Raw genomic sequence first — 19817 nt, forward strand, 5'->3', positions numbered from 1 at the left:
ACATCCACATGAATGCGAACATGCACATGGACATCCACATGAATGCGAACATGCACATGCACATGCACATGCATACGACATGGCCGCAGATATGTCCTGTGGCTTAGCGGCGCCGCTGCCATCCACCCCATGTGCGAGATTGCTGTCCGGCTTGGAGAATCCAAGCTCTTCATGTTTGCAAAATGGGGTGCGTGATCGGCAGCGGCGGAGAACACTGGAGCCGAGGCGGTCGTGACTCGTAGCTCGCCCTGGCGCCGTATTTCATCGACCGTCTGAGTCTCGGCCTCTCCGGATCCAACATTCTCTGCGAGACTCAATCGCAGGCTTCATTTGTACGCGCTCTCCGAATCGCAACTCTCGCACGCCGAACGCGAATGCTGCGTCGCAATGATCCGGTGAGCATCTCGTATCGGTGCGGATTGCAGAAACGTCGACTGCAATCGAACAGGGTCGGCGTGTGCGGGACCACCGGTCTCGGCGATGTTCATCCGCACCCACCGTGTCATGTCTGATGTCGTCCATGTCGCCGCTAATTTCTCGTTCATGGGGTCACTCTCGGTACACTTGTGGGGCCGCCGGCTGAAGCGGCCGTTGACGCATATATCAAAGAGTCACAACGAGCTCCCCGCGACCCACCCAAGTGAGCCGCGGAGTCCAAGAGCAAAATCCCCCTCTGAGATCCAGCCACCTCACCGCACCAACCCTTTGCAAGCACCGCACAGCCAGACGGCCGCGATTGTGCGCCGCAAGATCCATCCAAACGAGGCATCGAGCGTTGCGGATCTCTTTTCTGGTACGGACAGCAAAAAACAAACAAAGGCAAGCGAGGCAAACGAAGCCAATGCCCGGTGCCCAGACTCAACTCCGCGCCTGCAGCCGGGTATCGCTCGAGACCGGAAGAGCGTCCAAAAGTCATCGTCGCGGGTGCTCCCGCCCAACAACAGACCCGGACTAGCCAAGACACGCAGCAAAGAGTCGATTCCGCCTGTGCCGTCCATGGGCCAGCCCAAGATATCGCAGCGACTGAATCCCAAAACCGTCGGCCCGATGGGCAAGGAGGACCATCATAAAACGTGAGCATGGCGTGGCAAGGGCCGCCTGGGCTGGCAGGTGACGACGGAATTGTTAAGATTCGACGAGGCAGATGATCATGATGAATGTGGGAGTCAGGAGCTCAAAGTTCAGCGCCCGACATTGGGTGCTTGGCTGCTCTAATGTCCTTTGTGGCCACGCCTGCAGGATCTTCAGCGAGGTGTACTCGAAAGGAGGGATCCCCTGGTGAGTCTCAACCTGACTTGTATCTTAGCGTTTGGGCTTGCCACTGGCGGACGCCTGACCTTTGCAGATGAGCCCCGGATCAACATGAGTCCGCAGCTGACCAGCGCAGCCGGGCATGTGGGGCTCAACATGATCAAACACAACAAGTCATGACAACGACCGTTTCCATCCGGTGCTGGCTGGATGGCAAAGTCATATGGGGGAGAGGCTATCTTCGCACTGCTTTCACGACTTATGGCTGCATACCTGCGCCGCTGTTCCCGCCCGAGCGAGCGTCTTGTGCTATGCATCACACCTTCTACAACCGCATTCACTCAGCCACTCACTTACTCATTCATTCATTCATTCACTTCATTCCATGTCCATCGATGCATCGCTCGACACAATCGCATGATTGTCCTGTCGACAACGGCATTTCTCGTCGTTCTGAATCCTCACGGGATCCCCTTCAGCCGTCTTAACCACGGGTCCGTCAAGCATTCGCTGACATGGATCCAAGCACCGGCAGGACTGGACTATGATCCGCTCTACTTGACCTTCCTTGAAGGTCTGCGCGAAACAGAGCATCCGTATACTTTCATCGTGCGAGAAGGACTCACAGCGCTTATGGATGCCGACGGTGCCAAGGCCAAGCTGATGCCCCTGATGCCTCGGATGGTCAGCACTTTGCGAAAGGGGCTGGCGAGCCACAACAAGGCAAGTCGCAGAGAAGACAGTGACGGCTGACAGTGGACTCCCGGTAGACGGAGATTGAGGTTGGGGTGCGAATGCCTCGATCAGGATCAGGTCCCCCCCCCGAACATGGGAGAAAACCATTCGAGTCCACGAGACCATCGAAGCGGCCATGACTGCATTCGCTGACGGATCCCGATGGCCCCACTGGGTAACAGAATACGGTCCTGGCGACACTGAAGGTGCTTGCGCACCTGTCGCGGACACTCGGACCAGCCATGAACTCGATTCTGGGGCCTCTGCTTCCGCCCGTCGCGGCGCAGGTGATGAAGACTGACTGGGAATGGCGACAGACGGTACTGGAGACGCTCAAGACGATCGAGGTGCACCTGGGCGAGACGGCGCTCAAGCTGATCAAGTCCAAGGTGCCAACGTATACGTCCGCGAGCGGCATCTGAAGCTGCCGTGGCGAGCGAGGGAGGTGCGGTGAAAGAACAGATATCGCAATGGCGGGAGCGAAGGGTCATGCGCGACAACCAAACACGACGCAGACAGCCTTGCTGGACAGAAGGCCATGAGCACCGAGACTGCTCCAATATCCATCAGACCCGACCATTCCAGACCATTCTAGACCAGACCAGTCCAGTCCTGCACAATCTCCATCGGTCCCCAGACCAGACCAGACCAGACCAGACCAGACCAGACCAGACCAGACGGCGCGTGGGCCGGACAAGCACATGGCGGCTGGATCCGGCTGGAGCCGCCCCACAGCCCCACCGCCAATCCTCCCAAGCCAAACTTTTTTCGACGCCCGCAAGACAAGGCTTTCCTTCCGGCCTTTGCTCCCCTTCGCCTCCCGCATCGTCGCCGGCCGCAACACAGCCCACCGCCGGATTCCTCTGCACCAGCACATCCCCCCCCCGTCAGCGTCCATCGCTGCCCGCTCGGCCCTCTGTCGTGCTGTCGCCTTCTACTTCCAACTCTGATCACCAGCCAGCCAGCGAGCGACCCAGCTAGCCAGCCAGCCAGCCAGCCAGCCAGCCAGCTCACCCATCGGCTTGTTCCTCTGTCACTGCCCTCGACTGTTTGCTGTGCCTCAGCGCTTGCTGCCTTGTCGCCGAGCTGCTCAGGTCTCCTATCGCCATCGCCTGCAATCCTCCCACACACAGCTCCAGCAAAGCCTCCTCCAGTCGGCCTGAGCTGGTCTTCCCTTCCCTTCTCTTCCCAGCTGCGTCACTCCCAGATTCCTTCGATTCTCTCGCCATGGCTGTCTGCACCAGCTCCCCAGCTCTGCGTCGGTTCATCAGCACCTCAACCGAGAGCCTGAACATGTCTGCCATCGCCTCGGTTTCCTCCAATGTCGCTTCTGTGCCGTCCGTCACCTTCACGGCGTCGCCCTCGTCGCTTCACGCCGTCCCGATCATCATCCCTGCTGCTACGGCCCAGGCACAACGGGATTCAATCTCGGAGCACCTGAACCCGCTACTGTCACACATCTGCGCTTGGTCGCATCCCACCTCGGCCCAGCTCCACACCTTCGCCGTCCCGGCTGGCATCACCGTCTCGCAGTACCACCTGAGGAACTACCCGCTGCCATCGTCCCTCACCGAAAAGTACGAGCTGTGCTGGGAAATTGGCTCGGGATCGTCGGGCTTTGTCCTGCGCGGCATTCGCATCTGGGACAACATGCCGGTCGCCATCAAGTTTATTTTCAAGGTAGGCCACAAAGTCAGCATCGTCCATTCGGCAGGACGGGGCGGCCGGCCAGCCCGAGCAGTCGGCCAACCGTCGCTGTCGGCTGAAGCAGACACCCTTCCCTCGCCCCCTCCCACGGCAATCGGCTGGCTGCGACACTCTCGGTCGTGGCGTGTTGGGATTATGTGCTTTGCTGTATATCTGGCCGATCACATTCGTCGGCTGCGACACCGCTCGACGCCGGCTGCGCCTCGGGCCAGTGATGTCTGCTTGGTGGATCAGCAGCCCCCCGGTCATGTGGGCCCGAGCGGGCGCCGAGCGAATCGATCATGGACGTATGGGATGCCAACGTGGTGTATTCCCTGCATGCTGCGGCAGAGATGCGCCGAGATCGAATTACGTTAATTGCATTCAGACCCCTCCCCTCGCAGCCATGTGGACCCCAGTATGCGCTGTGATTGGTCTTGGCTCATCAATGCAGAGTTACTGACGTCGCCGCCCTGTCCTTCTCGCCGTTCCCACATGCCGCATCCTGTCCGCTTGGCCTCCAGGATCGCATTGCAATCGACAACATTGCCCGCGGCATGCCGAGAGAGATCTTTATCCACAAGAAGCTCAACCACCCTGGTATCGTCCGCATCTTGGACGTTCTCCAGGATGACAAGGTGGGCTTTCCCTCCATTGTCCGTCGCTCATACCGGCGCCGCTCCTTGCTGAGCCAACAGGGCGTGCGGACGACCGCTGACCTGTGCATCCGCTGTCCATGCAGTTTTACTTTATCGTGACCGAAGTCCACGGCGTCCCATCGTACAACCCCTATGTCAACTCGAATGAGCCTGCCATGTCACCGGACCTGTTCGAGTTTATCAAGCGACACCCAACGCTCGAGGAAGAGCAAATCCGGTTCATATTCCGGCAGCTGGCAGAAGTTGTCCGGTACCTCCAGCAGGAGATCAATGTGGTGCATGGCGACATTAAGGATGAAAATGTAAGGATCGTCTGGTCGTCTGGTCGTCTGGTCTCGACCGCCGACTCCACAAGGTCTTCACAGCTTCAGCTGCTTGTGCGGTGTTCGCATACTGCTTGTGAATTCTACTGCTGTCAGCTCAGTCGCACTCAGTACCACACCCTGGCTGATGACCATCTGTTGGCCTCGATCCAGATCGTCATCGATAACAACCTTATTGTGAAGCTCATTGACTTTGGAGGCGCCCGTCACATCCCCCGGACAAGAGCTGGATGGACGCGAGCAGAAGACTACCTGGGAACGATCCGCTATGCCCCGCCAGAGATCCTGAACGGCGAGGAGTTCCGTGGCCCCGAGGTTGAGATGTGGTCGCTTGGAGTGGTGCTGTACAAGCTTACATTCGGAGTGCATCCCTTTCCCGACTCGACGAGCGCTCTTGAAGGCAGAGCCAAGATGGACTGGGTGACACGCAGCCCGGAACTGCTCGATCTGATCTCGCGGCTTCTGGATGTGGACCTGCATTCGCGAGCCACCATCAAGGAGGTGATGAACCATCCATTCCTGACCATGCATCACGAAAGCGCCGCGCCAACCAAGGCTGTGCTCATTTGAGCGCTGCAGATTCGGTATCATCGCGCATCACTGCATCACTGCGTCACTGCGTCACCGCACCGCCGCGGCCGCTTCTGCTCGTTGCCGCGAAGCCTACGATGGCGAGCTGCTGGCCACCAACTATCGTCGGTTACAAGCACCGATTGCCCCCGATTGGCTTGCTGTCCCTGCCAATCCCAAGTCTTTCAATCTGTCTTGCCGCAGAGCTCGCCAGGCTCTGGCCGAGACGAATCTCCACAACTGGTCCCCCCACCACCTTTAGCCGCTGCGCTTCTCCCTCCCCCCCCCCCCGCCATCACCGCCTTCTCCTTTGGTCATCTGCAAAGCATCGCCAACTGCACTCATGTACCTGTCCAGTGCCTGGACATATGCAATCACCTGCACGTACTCGACTGCGTTCCCAAGATGCATCTTCAAGTGGTCCACTAATGCCCGCCACTGTGCCCAGTCGCTCCTCCCGTTGTCCCTTGCATCGTCCGGCTGATCTTTTCTTTCTCTCCCCGCTTCCCTTCTCTCCTTCCTTGAATCTGGCACCGACATCGCTTAATTATTCCGCACTACCCGTCTCGTCTACTCGAATTTAATGAGCACTATCCTCCTCCTCCTCCTCCTCCTCCTCCTCCTCCTCCTCCTCCTCCCACTTCGCACACCCTCTCCCATTCCATCTCGATTCATCTTGATGGAGCCTATCCCTGACGACCCACCCTTGTTGGCCCTCTCGCGTCCCTCGCTTGCTGTTTGTCTTCTCTCTCTTTTTGGATGTCCTGCTCGATAATTTGTACATATCTCCTGCCCCTTTTCCATTCTACCTCCCCCACCCTTTCTCCTCGCTCTCCTTTGTTTGGCTGGTACTCGGATGCAAGAATTTGCTGTGCTTTCTCCAGAGCCGAGGGAACAGCCTCCCACCGTCCGTCGAACCTGACAGTAGAATACACAATGTGAACCATGTCCTTGATGCCGACCAACGCACGGCATTTACAGTGATGGATCCGATCTCCTGCATCCCCTTCGCCGCAGTCCGTGATGCACGGTTAGATGGATGGCAAGCACGCTTAGCGGGGCTATATTGGTGGTGGCTTGAGAATAGCAGCAGCGCAGCATCGCCCCGCTCGTTACAGCTCCGAGTGGCCCTCAGCCGTCGTCTTGTCCTTGTTGGTGGCATCGGCCTCGGCATCGGCATCGGCGTTTTTCTTGCTGGCGTAGGGGCATTTGGCGCCGGCAGGGGCTTCCTTGGCACCAGAGGCATACGGGCACTTGCCCGCCTTGGCGTCGTCCTTTGCGCCATCGCCGGCAGCGGCCGCCTTACGGGCAGCCAAGACAGGGCAGTTGGCCAGCTTCTCGTGATGGGCCTTGGCTTCCTTGTAGTAGGGGCATGACTCTTTCAAAGGACAGTCTGATGCGTCCCAGTTGACGCTGTCAGCCTTTCCGGTCTTGACGTCCTATAGTAAGGAAGTGGAGGGCGGTATGGCTGTGAGTCGGTGATGGGCCAGAGCGACGGCAGTATAGAACACACGCAGCACTTGGACTCATCGCAGACCATATGTCACCAGGCATGGGTAACAGAGAGCAAGCAAATCCCACAAGCACAAACCTTGTAGAACTTGCACTTCTCGGCGAGCGGACAGCCTCCCTCAGCAATCTCGTCGTCGCTGTGGTCGTCGTGGTGCTTCTGGTAGTATGGGCAATCGGCGGCAGGGCATCCCTTGGATCCAGCCTTGTGCTCATGGTGGCTCTCGTAGTAAGGGCACTTGCCCTCGAGCGGGCAGTGGTGGCCGTGGTGCTGCTGCTGCTTCTTGAGGTAAGGGCAGTTGGCGGCGTGGTCGTGGCCGACCTCATGGTGCTCCTTGATGTGCTGGCCAGACTTGAAGTGCGGGCAGTTCTTGGCGATGGGGCAGCCCTCGGTGAGCGCAGCGGCATGGTCCTTGCTCTTCTGGTAGTAAGGGCACTTGTCGTGGATAGGGCATCGGGTCTTGGTCCAGTCGACCTTTTGGGCCTTGCCATCCTTGATGTCCTGGAGGGGCGATCCGGCCGAAAGAGACGGTGCAATGAGGCGTGAGATCCACAAGATACAGGAGCCAGATCGTGTCGAACAAAAGTGAACCGAATCACTTTGGCTTGACTGGGCGGAGACACGCTACCAACGATCGTTGACGGCCAGATCTGAGCCGGCGGCATGTCGATGCCGATGCCGATGTCGATGTCGATGTCGATCATGCACCACCAAAGCTCCGATCGTCTGCCCATTCACCAACAGCTCCTCCAGGAGTCATCGCACGCGTCGAGTGCATAAGCCCCAAGACCGAAACCGAGCAGCCAATGCAGATCGCGCTATTCAGGGCTCGGAACGCTACCTTGTAGAAGGAGCATTTGCTGGCCAGAGGACATCCACCGGACTTGTCCATCAGATAGTCGGCCTCGTCATGATCGCCCTTGTGCTGCTTGTAGTAAGGGCAGTCGCGGGCAGGGCATGGATGATCTCCAGCGGACGGGGCCGCATCTTTGTGGTATTCGGCATAGTAGGGACACTTCTCGGCCAGCGGACAGGATCCGGCCCAGACCGAGAGCGACAGGGCCAGCACGAAAGCCAGGACAGCAGCGAAAGGCTTCATGGCGACGACGAGGATGAGGACGAAGACGGGATCAAGCGCGCCAGCAGAGCGGGGGATGGGGGATGTAGGTCAAGATCGATCGAGATCGACGAGGGTCAAACAGGATCGGCAGCGTTGCGCTTGCGCTTGCGGTTTGGCGGGCAGCAGGTAAGGATAAGAAGCCTGGAGGCCCGGGCAGCGCCCCGCTTTTATGGCCGCCGCGGCTTGGTCTGATGGGGACCGGACGGCCAGGGCCGGGTCCTGGACGGCGCGAAGCGGCGGCGGAAGGCACAACGGCACTGCCAGCGAAGAGTGCAGGGACCAGCCGAGAGACGGTCGCTCCGTATGTTATCGTTATCGCTACCGCTGTTGCCATTGCGGTCGGCTGTGGGATCGTACGATACCGTGCGGCGTGTGCGAGGCGAACCATCCAAGAGAATATCGCAACGAGAGTTCGCAGCCAGACATCCCTGCACAACACCTCGGCAGCGTCGCCTCCCGTTTGCCTCCTGGGAATTCGGGCCGGTGGATTGCCAGCAAGCCACCAAGATCATCAACACCGTCTGGACCATGCGGGGCTGTATTTTGCTGCGACAGAGCCACCGGATGCGGCCTGTTCTCGCATCGCCGCCGCCCTGCTTCGTACATGCGCCTGTCATTAAAACGTTTCCCAGCCGCTCGGGGCGGTTGACTCCTTGCTGGTGCTCGTGCTGGTCGTTTGTCGATAGAGCCATACAATCGTCAGTGACAATCTCAGCGTGGCTCCAAATACCATTCAAGCAAGCATGACGTCCATGGCCGCCCTCAATCGAGAGCATCCCGATTGTACCCCGGCGCCAACCCGGACGTCAAGCACAGGATCGATGCAACGGGCCTGCCGGGATCCGCTCATCAGCCCGACATACTCACGGGTTCGAGCCCACAAAGTCTCCAAAGTCTGCCCAGCCCGAGGAGGGATCCGCCGATGCCGACGACGAGGCAGCGAACGGGTCCGGCTGCTGCTGCTGCTGCTTGGAGGGCGGAGGGGGCAGGAATCCGGTGGATCCAAACGACGATCCTGAAGCCAGAGATCTGGAGGGCGGGGGAGGCAGCATCGTGAAGCCACCCGAGGCTCCAGAGAGGTTTTCAGACGACGCCCCGGCCGGCTTTGACGACTTGAGCTGTGCAGACAACCAACCCGACAACAATCTCAGCAGCCAAGCCGCGCATGCCTTGACACACAGCTTCTCCTGCCATCGAGCGAGCCCCCTCTGTATGCGATGACGGATGACATACGCTGCCAATATTGATGGTGATGGTCTGGCCTTCCTTCCAGCTATAGTCCATCTTGGGGGCGGCGCTGGCCGGCTTGGCGCTGTGGGCTTCCTTGGCTTGCTTGACCCGCCTGATGTCGATCGAAACGGCCAATGTCAATCCTGCGGACCCTCATGGAAGCATACCAAGACACCGCAGGCTCCTCGAAGACCCACCTGGTATGATCCTGCAGCGCCACGTTGAAATCAAACGCCGACGAGCGTTCGGTAAAGCCCATGCCGATGAAGGCATGCTTGCCCGAAGCCTTGTCAACGATTCGCAGCACAAAGTAGCGGGACGAGTCCGTGACGGACTCGACGCTCGATCCGTCGGGGTTGTATGGGCATTGAGCAAAGATCTCGCCTGGAAGCGTTGCAGGTCAGGCCAAACAGCAGGTCAGCATGGCATGGTCGACACAGAACCCACTGCGATGATAACGATGCGAATCTGCCCGTGCTGAACCTACCCGTCGTTCCGTCCTGCAGACAAGGATTCGGCAAGCAGAGGATTGGCCGCCGGAAAGGATTATTAACAACTCGTGAAGCCGCTCGGACTGCAGCCGAGAGACGGCTGCTCCGCGGATATCCCTGCTCGGGATTCTTGCTGCCTTACCTCCAGATTAATGAATGCATCGTCGCCGCGGGCAATCACCCTGAGGCGCCCCGTCCACATGTGCTGAGTGATATCCCAATCGGCCGCCCTGGTTACGGCGCCATCGACAACGGGAGCGAGGGGATTGAGCGAAACGGGCAAGAGGATCGAAACGAGCGATGGGAGCAAGTGTGATGCTGCAACGCCGGGTGTCGATGGCAGAGACGCCACATCAAATCCAAGATTGCCTGCGATCCTACCTGTATCCTCTGGCATTCGATCGCGGGGGAATCCTGTGTTGCGTTGTGTTGTTCTGACGGTCAGCGTCCGGGCAATGTGACAGCTACGATCAGGCCAGTGCGCAAAAGGACCTGCCGATGGGCGGGCTTGCTCTGCTGCTGGCTCGACAGTACCTATACACCATGCACTCGCGGATCACCACCAGCACCGATTCGTATGTGTCGTCGTCGAGAAGTCCCATGGCAGCTACGAGCAGCGGGTCTCAGCGGGCAGGCAGACAGGTTTGATGTGTGCGAGAGCCTGGGCGGGGAGATTTGCAGGCGCTGTCGGGGATCGCTCGCGTGCTGCAAGGGCCAGGGCCGGTCCAGCTGTTTGTCCTGGTGCTGCTGGTCCCACGCTTCCACTACTTGGGGGGGGGGGCTCTGCGACCGCATTTGCACTGGGGCAGGCGTGCCGATCGACTTGGGACACTGTGGTGGATCAGGAATGTTCGAGTCGGCTGCAGGCTGAGCCAAGCGAGCTGCCCGGTCTCCCACTCATCCCTCGGCGACCCCATCCAGCGCACCAAGCGGATCGGCCGGCCTCTGGTTGGAAACAGATCTGCGACGAGCTGTTGAACAATCGCCCTGCAGCCACCAATCTGGGCGAAACTTTCCAGCGGGTGATGCAAGTCCAGCCACTCTCTGGCAATGTACTGGCGATGCACTGGTCGGCCAGCCCACAGCACCACCGGGCAAAATCACCCGGCCGCCAAGGCCGGCAAGTTGACCCTTGCCTGGCGAAGCAGCCCTCTAGTGATGAATATCAGCCACCCAATCTAGTTACCACAGACACAGGCCATGATTCGCAACGTCATGGCGGCCCCGGACGTCACCAAACCAGGCAAGATTCGTCGCCGTTGACGACGATTGCATGACGACAAGTTGGCTTGGACAATCACACCGGCTACAGCGTATCCAAGTTTCACCCGATTACGCCGATGTGCTCAGCGTCCCCTCGCTTTTTTTTTCTCTAGCTAATTCTGCTCAGCAAGAGCTTTTCCGCAAACCAGGCCGGTCTCACGCTTGCTCGACTTCTTGCTCGCGGACTATTCCAGCGTGTGACTTGGATACAGACCTGCAGCTGCATAGCCGATTCGGATACTCGTACGTGATATCGACGCTGGCCCTCGATCCTGGATTTTGCGCCAATTCAAGCACAGCTTCGTACTTTTCCCAAGCTGGACCGAGTCCCCACTGGAACATCCATTCATATTCGCGACGACCGCTCTTGGCCATTACGGGGGTCACCACTGCGATTCCGGAGCAACGTTTGAGTGGATTGAAGTGCGAACATGGCGACAAAGAATAAAAGCATGGCCAGCGCAAGTAAGAAGGCCCCAGGTACGTGAATCGAGAGTGTGAGAGTAGGTGAGTGGGCGAGTAGAGAGTGAGAGCGACGCATGAGCGTCGGAGAGTGAGAAAGCACCGTGCAATGCATCCATCAGTCTGGACTCGAACGACAGAGCACGCTCACTTATTTGGATATGCTTCGCAGACCGGCTGGCAATGACCCTGCCAAACGACGACCCGGATCTCGAGAAAGGGGGAGGCGACACAAGCAAGGTCCTGAGCATCCTGCGGTCCGAGAAAACAGAGCCCAAGCTTCGAAAGCTTCTCCAGAAGATGCGGACATGGCTGCCGCCGGTTGAGAACGGAGTGATGCAGGAGCCACATCCCTTCTGGACGTTCTGGGACGCCCTCGTCCGGATTAACCAGTGCATCAACCTGTTTCTGATACCGCTCCAAGCCGCCTGGACCTGCTCGCTGGTATTTCCGGGGACCCTGTGGATAGCGGGCATCATGGACCTGATCGAGATCGTCGAGGTCATCTTCCGGCTGGTGCGCTCCTATGAAGACGAGTTCGGGTACCCAGCAAAGTCGCGCCGGCAGGTCCAGGGCAACTTTCTCCGGACCCAGAAGGGTACCTTGATCATCCTGACCGTATTTCCGGCCGACCTGGCTCTCTACATTGGCGTCTGGATCGTGGCTGACCGCTCGATCTTCACGACATGCACGTCCGCCAACCTGTCGCTGTCGCGGATTTGGTCGATTCTGCGGATCGCGCGGCTGTACTCGGCCAGCCGGGGATTTTTAACTTGGTTCCTGTCCGTCCATTTGCCTGGAACGCATGTGGTGAGTAGCGCAGCCAGCGGCCATGAGTAGCTTTGTGTCCCCGAGTCTGCTCCAAGCGACTGACCCGATCCCTGCCCTTCTTCTCCAGTCCATTTCGCGGCTGATCAAAAACGTCCTGGCGATCATCACCATTTCCCACTACTTTTGCTGCGTCTTCTGGTTCCTCAACACGTTCGAAACCTCGCCCGACCGATGGATCGATGTCGACCACCTGCTCTTTGATGCCAACGGCGTAGCCGTGCCCTTTGGGACGCAGTATCTCTTTTCGTACTACTCGGCGCTCAAGGCGGTGTTCTTTATCTTCCGGAGCGTCAACACTGACGTCGAGAAGGGCTTCTCGATATTCGAGGTTCTGATGTCGTCGTGTGTGTTTGGATCGTTGTTTGGCAACATTGTCAGTTTGATTCGATTCCTGGACGAAAGCGTGGTCAAGAGCGAAGCAGGTGAGTCGCAGCACCCGGCGACTTGATGGATACTTTCGGCTCCGTGGCTGCGTCGGCGGCGATGGTCGCTCCCATTCACGGCACGCCAACTAATGCCGCTCCCATCGCTGCTTGACGGCTGAACAGAGGAACGAATCATCTTTCGCCACAGCAACCTGCGCGACTACATGCGGAAAAAAGCCTTCCCCGTCGAGCTCCAGAAGCGCATCACTGCATACGAAAAATTCTTCCAGGCGCGGAGTCAAGGGCTCGACGAGAAGGAGATCTTTCAGGATATGCCGTATGTGTTGCGGGGCGAAATCGCCCTGTTTCTGTACGGCAAGTATATCGATCGTGTGCCACTGTTCCGGGATCGTCCCCAGACATTCAAGCGGGCACTGAGCATGAAGATGCGCACGATCAACGTCGCGGCGGGATGGTATTTGTTCCACGAAGGAGTAAGTGCCTCATGATATGCCCTGGAAGGCGGTAGAAGTACATTGACCATTCTTAGATGCCACGGGGTCCTGCAGGATGTGGAACGATGGGGCAGGATGCAGTAGGATGCCGGCCTGGAGCTTGAGCCTGCTTGGTGGTGGCTGACATGTGCCGCACACACAAAGGACGACGCTCAAGAAATGTACGTTATACGCAAGGGCGAGGTCGAGGTTTGTTCTGGAGATGGACAAACGGTCTTTATGAACCTCAAGAAAGACAGCTTTTTTGGTAAGGACACAGCCAAAGGCCCAGATGTCGCGCAATCGAAGGCTGCCCACCGTAGCAGTGGAGTGCTCGATGATGTCTCGCTCTAGATAGACACTGTGTGTGGGATATTACTGGGTTACTTACATATGCCGCTTGGGCTGCCGGTTTGATATGACGCTTGATTGCACCCACACACAGGCGAAATCACGTTATTTGAAGGTAAACGATGGCATCGCTCATGGCGCTGTGCAGAGGGCTGGCTGACAAAGCCAGACTCGTCAGTCGGTGTGATGTTCACGGACAGTGGCTAGCGTCTGAGGCTTTTCAACCCATTCACCCATCGCCGCCCTCTGCCGATACAGAGTGCACACGAACGGCCTCGGTGCGGGCCGTGACGGACACTGAGATGTGCGTGCTCCTACGGATGGATGCCCGAAGCGTCTTCTTGGAGCATCCGGCAGTTCTTCTGGATATTCTTTCGCTTATTGAGGATGTCAAGCGTTCCGAGGAAGCTCGAGTCGAGCCTGTTGAGCCACCCAAGGATGGTGGTATCATCGAAGAGGAGTCCGAAGAAGAGGGCGATGCCCGGTACATGAGCACGAGCAGCATCGTGAGCTCGGAAATGGAGCGCCGCCATGACCGTGGAAAGCGGTCCCCTCCAGTTCAGCGGCACAAGTCACTTCTCCTTCGCGGAGGGCGGTAGAGCGCTTGTATCGAACAATACCGCGCCAGCTGAAGCTGGCCATCGAGTGTATCTGGCGCACGTTTCTGCGTCGGTCAGCGTCGGTGCTGATGCCACAACCGGCGCTCCTGCTTACAACTTGGGTGGACATTGTAGCTGGCTACAAAGCAGGGGTCTCCTCTCCCCACACACATCCCCAAGTCCGGATATGCGGCTTCATGGGCAGATCCAAGGGCAGCTTTGTTGGTCCCTTCGATCGCTGGCTCTCAGAAACAGACAGCGGCAGCATGTTATAGAATGGGTATATTCATCATGCTCGCGACGATGCTGTGGCTCGATGCAGTCAGTGCAAGACCCCACAGATGGAACACGGATGAGCACCGATGACGCTGCAACACCCCGCACTGGCGCTGATGGATGCTGCAGCACCCCGCATCCAGCTGTCCTGCCTCGCCATTGCGATTGCATCCTGGGGCCATTGAGCGTGGGAATCGGCAGCCATGCGGCGATTGGCGACGCGGTGATCGGCTGCGCCACAGATGTGGCACAGGCGCTGCCCTTTTCTTTCGTTTGTGTGCTGGTTTCTGCTTTCTCGATCTCTGCCTTTTCGATCTCTGCCGTCTTGGTCTTCAGCCAGATTCCCCTGCCCGATCTCGCTTCTCCTGTGCTCTTCGCCGCAGACGTGCGTCTATGTCGCGGGCGGTGGTGTACTGGCCAGAGCAGGACTGTATCGTCCAACCGGCCACTACACCTCGCTTGCTCGCTTCAAAGGCTCACGTTTCTGTATTGCCTCGTTGGAGTCGCGCGGATTCACTCGTTTGCTTCCCTTTTGCAAGTGTTCCTGGTGGCGGTTGTATGGGCTGCCAGAGCCCAGCAGCGCCGGGCACTATTACTGCTTCTATGATGCGATGTTGCGCTTTCCGAAGGCGCGAGGGGAGCTTGTTGCTCCTCCGGCCAAGCGGGGGACAAGGAGGGGGGTTGCTTATGGCCCCTATCAATGATTGAGATACGCAAGATTCTGCACTCGAGCTGACGTTCTTAGCCGTCACTTGGGTTCCTGTTCCACTCTGTGGATACACTTGCAAAAACACCAAGCCCTCTGTTTGAGGCGCAACCGGCTTGTCTTCACGCCGATGCGTTATAGGTATGCGGGCGACATTTATTCACTGGGCAGCAGACCCAGACCCAGACCCGGACCCAAGCGCCACTGTGCCGGCTGGGCATGGTTGGTTGGTTGGTTGGTTGGTTGGTTGGCCGTTTCTTTGGTCGGATCGTTGGATGCTGGTGCATCTGCGTCGTGATCAAGGGTCGCCGGCCACAGATGCGTGTGAGTTGGCTATCGGCAGATCAGATTCACGGGATGCTGCTGCCACTGCTCCGCTGCAGGCTGTATGAGGAGAGTGAGGGACCGACAAGATCGTTTGAATGTGCCTTGATTGTGTGGTGAAGGGCAGTCATATCGGCGTCAGTGGCCGGCCAACCCCGATCAACCGCCGAGAGTATGTGTACCTGCGCATCCAGACGGTCATTTCCAGACATTCGTAAATCCAGATATCCAGAGCCGTCCATGGCCGTCGCAAGTGGTCGAAACTTTTTTTTCTGTCCTCACGAGTTTGTTGTGCCTTTGGCGGGGAGGAGGGGAGCTGAAAGTTTGGCTGGACAGGACAGCCCCCTCTTGGACAAACTCTGCGCCTCATCAAGTTTGTCGCTGCCCCCAGGCCGTCGCTCCTCCCCATCCGGCCTCCCACCCACGAATACAACCGATCCACGAATACGACCGAGAGCCGAGCAGACCTTGCCCGATATGATCACCCTGAACCAGCCTCGCCGCATCGTGCTGGCCATGTTGGTCCATCTGGTCCAGTTCCTGTGTGCCGCCATCTTCCTCGGTGGCATCGCCGACCAGGCCCAGTTCGGCCCCAACAACCAATGGTAGGCGCATCGATGCCTGCCCGAGACGAACTTTGGACTGCTGCGGCTGGGGACTGAGTGATCTCGCGAACCGATGCAGCCCCTTCTAACCGACCGTCTGTCACTCCACCTGTCCGGTTGCGCATCGGCTCGTCTGCTTGGCTCGTCTGCTTGGCAATCCAGTCTGCTCTTCATCTCCAACTTTAACCGCACCATCAACTCGCATTTCACCTTTTCGGCAACGTCCCTGAGCTGCTCCTATATTATCCTGTGAGTCTCAAACCAATGGGACAGCGGAGGGAGCGAGGCAGCCGCGGTGCTCCCTGGCATCGACCCGGGATGTCCGGACGATGATGAGCATCACCGACCACGGACTCGGCGGTGACGATGCACCCCCTGTCGCTTCGGTCGCAAGCCAGTGTTCGAGATCCCGGGCATGCGTATGCAACCTCTGCGGATCCAGGAACAGATCTGTCTGGCGGCTCGTGGCTCGGGCTGCAGAGGACATCTCCGTTGCCCCCCCGGCTTGTGATCGAACAGTACTGCGTTGGCCCGATAACGCTGCCCTACATGCTAACTCAAGTGCTACTCAACCCATCCCCGTTCAGCGTCGGCTCGGTGGGCGTCGTCCTGTCGTTGATCTTTGGGGTTGGCACCCTCTACTTTCTGTCGCGAGAAGCCTCTCGAGCGGCTCGGGTGATTCTCGCCTACGCAGCGACCTCGACCATCTTCTCGCTGCTGCTGCTTGTGGCTGCGTCGCTGGGCAGCATCGGCATCCGGTGGACCTGCGGATATCTCGAGCAGTCTGGAGTCCAGTGCGCCTCCGTCTTTGCTAGCGGGTTCACGGAGAACAATGGCAGTGCCATCCCAAAGAACCTGGGGACGATCAACGCCGCTATTGGTGCCGGATGGTTTGGGCTGCTCGTCTGGGTCCTGTTTGCCCTGCTGGAGCTCCGAAACTGGAAGAACACTCGCAACCATTTCAAGAACTCGACCGAAGCCTCGTGAAGGAACTCTGTTGCCGAGGACATGTCCGAGACCTTGGATGTTTTCGGCAGCGAAAGTTGCATTGGACCTGGCTGATTCAGACAGCCTGGTTGGCCGGCCAGATATTCCCCCTCCATCTTGATTGTGCCTCTCTTTCTCTCCTTTCTTTGCCACTCTTTCGTTGTCGCTCTTCTCCTTTGCCGTGGTGTGGTTTGCGCTGATGTCGCTGTTGTCGTCGAGGATCTCATTTGTATCATTTCTTCTTCCGTTTCCGTTTTCGTGCGATATCCTCTTGTCTTCCTTTCTGATCATGCCCCCCCCCGGTTGTTCCGGTAGCCTTGGTTGCGGACCTTGCCATGCCGCAACGAAGGGCCAAATGATATGAAATGAAACGAAAGAAAATGCAAAGACGCCGCCAGGACAGCGGGCGATGCCACAGGAAGGCAGCGCGCATGGTTGCCATGGCCGATTGAACGGGCGCCGAGCCAGAGGAGCAGCACACATCGAACATGCTGCGATCTCGAGAGCGGCTGGTGGTCTCGGCACGGCGCTGGTTGGACGGGCTGCGCACCTGCACCGCCACAGCAGCCACACGTGGCGACACACACACACACACACACACACAGTGGCTGCAGCACAACGCGACCCAGCTGCGCAGCGGCCGCCCGGCACCACACGAGGCAGTCCCAGCCGGCCGCAGACACGCGCGACGCGACGCACTCGCAGCTTGCAGCCGCCGTTGTTGCTGTTCCAGGCACGCTCCCTGTCGGCGCCGCTGTCCCTTGGTGGCCGCGTGGCTCGCTGGGGGGCGGGTCGGAGTTTGGCTCGGGGCCCCCTTGCTGGCAGCGCGGCCGCTTGTTGCTCGGTTCCCAGTCCGGACGAGACGCGCCCGCGCCGCCACAGGAAATGAGGCGGTCGTGTGGATCCGGGCGGCCGTGCGACATTGCGTTGCATCCGTGTCACCCAGGACGCGCCTGTGTTGCCGGCCTCGGGCGTCTGGCGTGTGCCTGGCGCGCTGTCTGTGTGGCCGTTGTGCTGCTGTTGCCCGCTCGGCCCCTTGCTGTCCGGCCCCCACCACCACCATTGGCTCGCTGCGGCGAGGATCTATTTAAAGCGGCCAGGCCCCCGCACACCCGCACGCCCGCCTCACCCACGTCTCCCGCCCGAGCAAAGCGAGCTTTCCTTTCCGCCCTCGTTCGCCGGCGTTTCCTGCAAGTCTCTCCTCCAGACGACGCATCATCTGCATCCCCTTCCGCATTCCCTCGCCTAGAGCACCTTAGACAAGATGGCATTCAAGTTCAACCACACCCACAAGACCTTCATCGCCTTCGTCATCCACTTTGTCCAGCTCATCTGCGCTGCCATCCTGACTGGTGGCATTGCCGAGCAGGCTCAGTACGGCCCGAGCAACACCTGGTACGTCTCTGGCCCGAGACTGGCTTCTTGTCGCTTGGCACGGATATGCCGGCTGAACGAGCGGCTAAGCATCGCGGTGGTGGCTCCAAGTGGCAAGCAGCCAGACGCAGACACCACGCATCAAATTGGCGAGCGAAAGTCTGGCTGCGGCCTCTGTGGCATCTGCGACCTGGCGACGTTCATGTGCACCCACGACTGACCTGGCGATGTATGGCTCTCTCGCTTCGATCCAGTCTTCTCTTCATCTCCAACTACCAGCGCGTTACCAACACCCACTACCTCTTCACTGCCATTTCTCCCTCTTGCTCGTTCGTTGTTGCGTAAGTGCCGTTGCTCCTCGCTCCGCCGCCAGCCAGCCAGCCAGCCAGCCGAGTCGGGCGCGGCATGGCCGTTGCATGGCCGTTGCATGGCTATCATCCTGCAGATGACCCTGTTTTTGTTCTGGCGCTCTGACCCGTGCCTGCTGTTCTCGCTCCAACAGCATCGGCGCCATCGGCATCATCCTCTCGCTTGTGCTTGGCGCTGGCTCTCTGTTCTTCCTCTTCCGCAACGAGTCCCGAGCCGGCCGTGTCATCTTGGTCTTCTTTGTCATCTCGACCATCTACTCGATCCTCCTGCTCGTCGCTTCCTCGGTCGCCAGCGCCGGTATTCGCACCACCTGTGGCTTCCTCGAGCAGTCCGGCACCTCGTGCGACGCCATCTTTGCTGGCGGCTTCTTCGAGGACACCGATCAGACCTACATCAAGAACCTGACCACCGTCTACGCCGCCATCGGTGCCGGCTGGTTCGGTCTGATTGTCTGGATTGCCTACACCGTCATTGAGTTCCGCAACTGGAAGGCCTCCCGCAACACCTTCAACAGCAGCGGTCGTTTCTAAAGCGGCGGCTTCCGTGGCGCCTCCCCCCATCCCGAGTTTTCGGGACCTGGGCTAACGGATCCGGCCCTGCTTGCTCCGTCACCTCACTCTTCTATACACGCCTGCCTGTTTTTTTTTTTTTCCCCCACCATCACGTCAATCCATCCATATGATCATTTGACCGTTCGCGCGATAATCCTCCTGCCCGCACATTTGTTTTGTTGCCGCTCCGTCCCGCCTTCCAGCCGTTCCTCCCCTCCCACTTCTTTCTTGGCATTGCGTTGATCCGTAGTCTCCGCAGGACGCTTCTACACATCAAAGGCCTTCCACCAACCCATGCTTGCAAAAATACACGCAGCTTTTAGAGTCATTATTCACCTATTGCTCCTGGACCGATTGCCAAGGAGGGCGGATATGTTTGGAAGATTGGCTTGCCGAGCTGATCCGATGGTGCAAGCGTGCCATATATCGACCCCGCAATGCCGGTGGCGGCGAGGTGTTTCATGTTTCAGCGAGGGCGGTGTCATAGCGGTATCATCGTGCTTGCGAGAACGAGCACCTCTGCGTCAGCCTGATACCGCCCAATGATACCGCCCACAGAGACCGGATACCTGCGGCTGATACCCCCGGCCGCTGACACCATCCGCGCACGCCATGCCAACGCACCCCGTGTTTGCCGGGGCGTTCACGTGGAACCTCGGATGCCAAGTCCGACCACACAGAAGCG

At 58.8% G+C, this 19817-nt stretch overlaps 7 protein-coding genes across 7 annotated transcripts; 5 read left to right on the forward strand and 2 right to left on the reverse strand.

The window, feature by feature from the left end:
* Nucleotides 1-480: 480 nt before the first annotated feature.
* On the forward strand, nucleotides 481-2501 carry BJ171DRAFT_599194 (parkin co-regulated protein-domain-containing protein; the record flags this gene model as incomplete). Its single annotated transcript, XM_053114906.1, has 5 exons — nucleotides 481-558; nucleotides 877-1073; nucleotides 1240-1278; nucleotides 1731-1974; nucleotides 2169-2501. 5 exons carry the CDS (start codon nucleotides 481-483, stop codon nucleotides 2406-2408), a joined length of 798 nt encoding a protein of 265 aa, XP_052966465.1. The 3' UTR covers nucleotides 2409-2501.
* Nucleotides 2502-3075: 574 nt separating this feature from the next.
* On the forward strand, nucleotides 3076-5353 carry BJ171DRAFT_106040 (kinase-like domain-containing protein). Its single transcript, XM_053105412.1, has 4 exons — nucleotides 3076-3666; nucleotides 4197-4310; nucleotides 4415-4633; nucleotides 4808-5353. Exons 1-4 carry the CDS (start codon nucleotides 3214-3216, stop codon nucleotides 5222-5224), a joined length of 1203 nt encoding a protein of 400 aa, XP_052966466.1. The 5' UTR covers nucleotides 3076-3213; the 3' UTR covers nucleotides 5225-5353.
* Nucleotides 5354-6260: 907 nt separating this feature from the next.
* On the reverse strand, nucleotides 6261-8002 carry BJ171DRAFT_106051 (uncharacterized protein). The gene is made up of 3 exons (XM_053105413.1): nucleotides 7576-8002; nucleotides 6816-7235; nucleotides 6261-6663 (listed from the first exon to the last, which is right to left on the reverse strand). The coding sequence occupies exons 1-3, from the start codon at nucleotides 7831-7833 to the stop codon at nucleotides 6337-6339; spliced, it is 1005 nt and encodes a 334-aa protein (XP_052966467.1). The 5' UTR covers nucleotides 7834-8002; the 3' UTR covers nucleotides 6261-6336.
* A 356-nt stretch (nucleotides 8003-8358) lies between these two features.
* BJ171DRAFT_505662 (adaptin ear-binding coat-associated protein 2) lies at nucleotides 8359-10299 on the reverse strand. The gene is made up of 8 exons (XM_053111048.1): nucleotides 10110-10299; nucleotides 9957-9989; nucleotides 9718-9805; nucleotides 9572-9584; nucleotides 9282-9468; nucleotides 9088-9196; nucleotides 8722-8972; nucleotides 8359-8522 (listed from the first exon to the last, which is right to left on the reverse strand). Exons 1-8 carry the CDS (start codon nucleotides 10175-10177, stop codon nucleotides 8471-8473), a joined length of 801 nt encoding a protein of 266 aa, XP_052966468.1. The 5' UTR covers nucleotides 10178-10299; the 3' UTR covers nucleotides 8359-8470.
* A 991-nt stretch (nucleotides 10300-11290) lies between these two features.
* BJ171DRAFT_599198 (cyclic nucleotide-binding-like protein) lies at nucleotides 11291-14235 on the forward strand (the record flags this gene model as incomplete). The annotated part of the gene is made up of 7 exons (XM_053114907.1): nucleotides 11291-11318; nucleotides 11473-12110; nucleotides 12199-12553; nucleotides 12680-12990; nucleotides 13156-13258; nucleotides 13436-13456; nucleotides 13600-14235. The coding sequence occupies 7 exons, from the start codon at nucleotides 11291-11293 to the stop codon at nucleotides 13938-13940; spliced, it is 1797 nt and encodes a 598-aa protein (XP_052966469.1). The 3' UTR covers nucleotides 13941-14235.
* A 1488-nt stretch (nucleotides 14236-15723) lies between these two features.
* Nucleotides 15724-16838, forward strand: BJ171DRAFT_581968 (uncharacterized protein; the record flags this gene model as incomplete). The annotated part of the gene is made up of 3 exons (XM_053114136.1): nucleotides 15724-15851; nucleotides 16014-16100; nucleotides 16439-16838. 3 exons carry the CDS (start codon nucleotides 15724-15726, stop codon nucleotides 16836-16838), a joined length of 615 nt encoding a protein of 204 aa, XP_052966470.1.
* A 1264-nt stretch (nucleotides 16839-18102) lies between these two features.
* Nucleotides 18103-19111, forward strand: BJ171DRAFT_581969 (uncharacterized protein; the record flags this gene model as incomplete). The annotated part of the gene is made up of 3 exons (XM_053114137.1): nucleotides 18103-18233; nucleotides 18467-18553; nucleotides 18715-19111. 3 exons carry the CDS (start codon nucleotides 18103-18105, stop codon nucleotides 19109-19111), a joined length of 615 nt encoding a protein of 204 aa, XP_052966471.1.
* Between the last annotated feature and the right edge of the window lie 706 nt (nucleotides 19112-19817).

This window comes from Polychytrium aggregatum, assembly GCF_025602895.1.
Source record: "Polychytrium aggregatum strain JEL109 chromosome Unknown BJ171scaffold_19, whole genome shotgun sequence".
Classification (NCBI taxonomy): domain Eukaryota; kingdom Fungi; phylum Chytridiomycota; class Chytridiomycetes; order Polychytriales; genus Polychytrium; species Polychytrium aggregatum.

What these genes read in the sequence shown, in the direction of transcription:
- BJ171DRAFT_505662 (XM_053111048.1), bottom strand. Translation starts at nt 10,177, where the DNA reads ATGGGACTTCTCGACGACGACACATACGAATCGGTGCTGGTGGTGATC. An exon ending in TCGAATGCCAGAGGATACAG is followed by an intron (nt 9,806 to 9,956) that starts GTAGGATCGCAG and finishes CGCCGTAACCAG; the next exon opens with GGCGGCCGATTGGGATATCA. An exon ending in GACTTTGTGGGCTCGAACCC is followed by an intron (nt 8,523 to 8,721) that starts GTGAGTATGTCG and finishes ACAAACGACCAG; the next exon opens with CACGAGCACCAGCAAGGAGT.
- BJ171DRAFT_106040 (XM_053105412.1), top strand. Translation starts at nt 3,214, where the DNA reads ATGGCTGTCTGCACCAGCTCCCCAGCTCTGCGTCGGTTCATCAGCACC. An exon ending in CCATCAAGTTTATTTTCAAG is followed by an intron (nt 3,667 to 4,196) that starts GTAGGCCACAAA and finishes CTTGGCCTCCAG; the next exon opens with GATCGCATTGCAATCGACAA. An exon ending in ACGTTCTCCAGGATGACAAG is followed by an intron (nt 4,311 to 4,414) that starts GTGGGCTTTCCC and finishes CTGTCCATGCAG; the next exon opens with TTTTACTTTATCGTGACCGA.
- BJ171DRAFT_106051 (XM_053105413.1), bottom strand. Translation starts at nt 7,833, where the DNA reads ATGAAGCCTTTCGCTGCTGTCCTGGCTTTCGTGCTGGCCCTGTCGCTC. An exon ending in GCAAATGCTCCTTCTACAAG is followed by an intron (nt 7,236 to 7,575) that starts GTAGCGTTCCGA and finishes TCGCCCCTCCAG; the next exon opens with GACATCAAGGATGGCAAGGC. An exon ending in AGAAGTGCAAGTTCTACAAG is followed by an intron (nt 6,664 to 6,815) that starts GTTTGTGCTTGT and finishes TCCTTACTATAG; the next exon opens with GACGTCAAGACCGGAAAGGC.